Here is a 4,694-nt window from a genome sequence, read left to right as displayed (position 1 = left end):
TCACATCATTTTGAAGAAATTCTGGCACACTCTGTTCTATTCAGTTCATTGAGATTTGCAAGGATTTATTCATGTACAGCTCTTTTAAGGACCAGTGACAGCGTTTCATTCAGGGTTGAGATTCACCTTGATTCTTTTCTTTTTCAGCATTTCTGTTGTAGACCTGCTGCTGTGCTTGAGATCCTGTTGCATGACACAATATCAGACACGCTTCAGCTGTCAGACAGATGGCCTCACATTTGACTCCTTGGTACTTTGGTATAAAGACGAGTTGACAAACAACTCAATAACTGCAAGATTCCCAGGTCATGTGGCCGCAAAACAAGCCTCGCTTTGCAGACCCTAACTGATACTTACCCCAATTTCTTTTACTAAATACCAAGAATGTCCTTCATTTTTCACACACTGCTTTGACACTATGTCCCAATGCACTTCATTTAGTGTGCTTACTTTTATAATCTCTCTTGTTTAAATCATGTGTTAGTTTAGAATGATGAATGTTTAACTGACTTTCTTTTTTTTTTTATTTAGTGACAGTCGTTTTCATTTATTTAATTAATTTGTTTACTAGTTGTTATTGTGCCAGGCATAGCTGGACTGGCCATCGGGCATACCGGGCATTTGCCCGGTGGGCCGCTGGCGATTTTTTGTTTTTATGGGCCGATGGATTTTTTATTTTTTTTATTTTTTTTTAGGAAGGGTATATATAATGAAAGGTGTTGGATTGGCCAATTGGTCATGATCGACTCTGGGCTGGACCAATTACAGCCGAGGAGGCCGAATGCACCCGCTCCCTTGTTTAGCAATCACGTGATTTTCGCGCATTGCATGCCGGGAATTAGTGGCAAAACAATCCAAGTACCGCATCAAATGCAAGCATTTGCAGCACCGCAAAACATTCATTCTCCGGTTCCAATACCTTCTTGTTTTTTCTTTGCCGCACAAAAAAGGAATGTACAAAACAAAAGGAAAAACAATGCCGGTCCGTACAAAGACAGACTCGACGAAAAGACAAAGAAAAGATACGAGGAAAAAATCAAAGGAGTGAAAGGGTCAGACCCTTACGAGCACACAGAGTAGACAAAAGACGTTAGCGTGCTTCTGTCACAGGCTGGGTCTCCGACCCAGCACTCTGAGTTTTCTTTGTATTTTTTGATATGTTATTAGTTTGTGTTATTTCCTATTTTGCCTTTAGTTTAGGCAGTTATTGATTATTGTTCCTGGGTTTTCTATGTTTTGGGGTTTGGTATTTATTCATCACGTGTTGGGTCTGTTGAGTTGTGTTGTCATGTTTAGTTGTTAGTATTTCCTGTTTTATTTTGACAATGTCATGTGTTCTTTGTTCATTGTATTTAGCTTTCTCTCCTGGTCCTGTCATTAGGTTTATGTCTGTCAGCTGTTCCCCCATGTGTCCCCACTTCCCCTGATCACCTCATGTCTGTATTTAAGCCTTTTGTTTTCTTCATGCCATTGTCGGTTCGTCTGTTTATCTCACCAGGGTCACAGTTTTAGTTTTCATCTGTTATGTATTATTAGTCTTAGTCATGGTCTTTGTTTATTATTTTTCCACCACAGTCATAGTTTAGGTTTTGGTCTCAGTACCATTTAGTATTTTGTTTCTTAGTGTTTTGCCTGTTTGTTTTTGGTCTCTTGGTTCATTTCCCTGCCGTCATCGCATTAAAGGTTCACCTTTCTGTTAATCATTACAATTCCTCGTCATCATCTGCTTTTGGGTCCTGTTTCCACACACATCGGCGCACCCCGCCGTGACAGTACGAACCGACCAGTCATGGACCCAGCGGATTCTGCTCTCACCGAGTGTCTGGAGGAGACTGCTCGGATCCAAGCGATCCTCGACCGCATCTTTTCAGCGCCCGATTTGAAGAGCAAGTTGGTAATGATTAACGTTGCTGAAGCTATTATGGAGAGGGATCCCCGCCTTCTCCAGCTCCCGGACTCACCTGCCATAGTTGCTGCCTTTACGAGGATAAAGGAGATGCTGCAGGCTCAGGGACTGTCGAGTCAGGAAATGGCTTCCAGCACCCACCAGTCACAACAACCCCACAATCAGTCATCACCATTGCTGCCTCCGGAACCTGAGTGTGTTCGTGTCGGTTCGCTGAGATTCGCCGCAGCGTCACCACCTCTCAGCTCGCCAGTTTCCACGCCCTCATCACAGTTTCGCCATACTCCTGTCACAGTTCAGTGCGAGGAAGCGCCGCACACCATAGACTTGGACGACGACGAGCGCCAGTCTATATTCTGCGCTCTCTTGGAGGAGGAGCTCCGGTGGAAGCCGTGGCTCATTCCGGAGCACAAGCATTCTTTCCGGGGAACTCGACTGGCTCTCGGGGGACCTCGGAGTTATCAGGGACTTCCACCCATTGCTCCGCCATCTTCCACTCCTAAGAAAAAGCGGCGTGGGCGCCACCGACGCTCCGTATCACAAACACAAGTGAGTGACTATATCTTGGCTCCTCATGCTTTTTCTCCGGAGGTTTTTGAAACTGACACTGCTTCTCCGGTTCATGAGCTCGGCTGCAAAGAGACTGTTTGCACAGGAAATGCTAGCCATCAGGCTCAGCTAAGCTGTTGTGGGACTGCAAACCAGGCCGTTTTGGAGCCGGGGACGGAGGTGCAGTTTGTGCAGCCTTTTTCAGTGTTAGCTGGAGGGCCCGAGGAGCCCGTCCGGCCTCACATTTTGTCTGCTGGAGGTTCAGGAGAACCCAGCCAGCTTCATGCTTCGTCTGCTGGAGGTTCAGGAGAACCCAGTCAGCCTCATGTTTCGTCTGCTGGAGGTTCAGGAGAACCCAGCCAGCTTCATGCTTCGTCTGCTGGAGGTTCAGAAGAATCCAGCCAGCTTCATGCTTCGTCTGCTGGAGGTTCAGGAGAACCCAGCCAGCTTCATGCTTCGTCTGCTGAAGGTTCAGGAGAACCCAGCCAGCTTCATGCTTCGTCTGCTGGGGGTTCGGGTGAACCCAGCCGGCTTCAAGTTTCGTCTGCTGGAGGGCCCGAGGTGCCCGTCCAGCCTCATGCCACGTCAGCTGGGGGTTCAGGAGAACCACACCAGCCTCATGCCTCGTCAGCTGGAGGGCCCGGGAAGCCCGTCCAGCCTCATGCCTCGTCAGCTGGAGGGCCCGAGGAGCCCGTCCAGCCTCATGCCTCGTCAGCTGGAGGGCCCGAGGAGCCCGTCCAGCCTCATGCCTCGTCAGCTGGAGGGCCCGAGGAGCCCGTCCAGCCTCATGCCTCGTCAGCTGGAGGGCCCGAGGAGCCCGTCCAGCCTCACGCCTCGTCAGCTGGGGGTTCAGGAGAACCGCACCAGCCTCATGCCACGTTTGCTGGAGGGCCCGAGGAGCCCTTCCGGCCTCATGCCACGTCTGCTGGGGGGCCCGAGGAGCCCTTCCGGCCTCATGCCACGTCTGCTGTGGGGCCCGAGGAGCCTTTCCGGCCTCATGCCACGTCTGCTGGGGGGCCCGAGGAGCCCTTCCGGCCTCATGCCACGTCTGCTGGGGGGCCCGAGGAGCCCTTCCAGCCTCATGCCACGTCTGCTGGCGGGCCCGAGGAGCTCGTCCAGCCACCTTCTGCTTCTGCTACGCCTGTTCCAGCTTCAGCCTGTGCTTCTGCTTCGCCTGGTCCAGCTTCAGCCTGTGCTTCTGCTTCGCCTGGTCCAGCTTCAGCCTGTGCTTCGCCTGGTCCAGCTTCGGCCTGTGCTTCGCCTGGTCCAGTTCCAGCCTGTGCTTCGTCTGCTGCGGCTCCGGCCTGTGCTTCGTCTGCTGCGGCTCCGGCCTGTGCTTCGTCTGCTGCGGGTCCGGCCTGTGCGTCTTCAGCCTCGTCTGGTCCGGCCTGTGCGTCTTCAGCCTCGTCTGGTCCGGCCTCCGTGTCTTCAGCCTCGTCTGGTCCGGCTTCGGTGTCTTCTGCTACGCCTGGTCCGGCTTCTGCTTTTGTTTCGCCTGGTCCGGCTGCGGCCTCTGCTACGCCTGGTCCGGCTTCTGCTTTTGTTTCGCCTGGTCCGGTTTCGGCCTCGACTCCTGTTTCGCTGTCGTCAGTTCCGGCCTCGGCTTTTGTTCCTGCTTTGCCTCCGCCTGGGCCGGCTTCGGCTTTTGTTCCTGTTTCGCCTCCGCCTGGTCCGGCTTCGGCCTCTGTTTCTGTGTCGGCCTCGCCTGGTTCTGCGGTTGTGTTGCCGTCGCCCAAGCCTCGTTTTGTCCCTCGGGATCGCCGGCCACTTTCCGGGCCGTCAGCTGGACATCATTGCCGTCGGGGTCGGCCCCCTGGACCTTTGACCTCCGACCTGCTGTGCTTTCGACCTCCGGGTCGGCCTCCTGAACTTTTGTCTTCTGACCTGCTGTGCTCTCGACCTCCGGGTCGGCCCCCTGAGCTCATGGGTTTTGGACTGCTGGACCGTTGGCCTCCTGGTCGGCCTCCTGAACTTTTGGATTTTCTTTGGTTTTGCTGTCGACCTCCGGGGCGGCCTCCTGAACTTTTGGATTTTCTTTGGTTTCGCTGTCGACCTCCGGGGCGGCCACCTGAACCGCTTCGCCATGCGCTCCTGTTCTGCCGGGTTCGTGGTCGCCCTCCTGAAGATGGGTCTCGGATTTTTGTGCCCTTGTTGTTTTTGGCCTGTGTGCTTCTGGTGCTTTGTTTTTGGTTTTGTTTCCGGCCCTCCTTCCTGGTCCCCCTCCGCCCGCCCTGGGTGG

The 4,694-nt window shown here is 53.3% G+C and overlaps 1 protein-coding gene across 1 annotated transcript in view; it reads left to right on the top strand.

The window, feature by feature from the left end:
* The first annotated feature begins 1,172 nt into the window (after positions 1–1,172).
* LOC147314603 (uncharacterized) overlaps positions 1,173–4,694 on the top strand; it is a 3,684-nt gene continuing 162 nt past the window's right edge. The window contains exons 1-2 of the mRNA XM_086260398.1: positions 1,173–2,551; positions 2,624–4,584. Of these exons, the coding sequence (XP_086116524.1) occupies positions 1,790–2,551; positions 2,624–4,584 (2,723 nt within the window). The 5' untranslated portion in view covers positions 1,173–1,789. The remainder of the gene's footprint in view (positions 2,552–2,623; positions 4,585–4,694) is intronic.

The sequence above is a fragment of the Aulonocara sp. 'chitande type north' Nkhata Bay genome, linkage group LG14 (genome assembly GCF_057382095.1).
Source record: "Aulonocara sp. 'chitande type north' Nkhata Bay isolate Kocher_YH1m ecotype deep benthic linkage group LG14, A_spYH_male_GT1.1, whole genome shotgun sequence".
In the NCBI taxonomy this organism is placed as follows: Eukaryota; Metazoa; Chordata; class Actinopteri; order Cichliformes; family Cichlidae; genus Aulonocara; species Aulonocara sp. 'chitande type north' Nkhata Bay.
The sequence above is the reverse complement of the archived record's forward strand: the minus strand, read 5'-3'. Positions and strand labels throughout refer to the sequence as shown.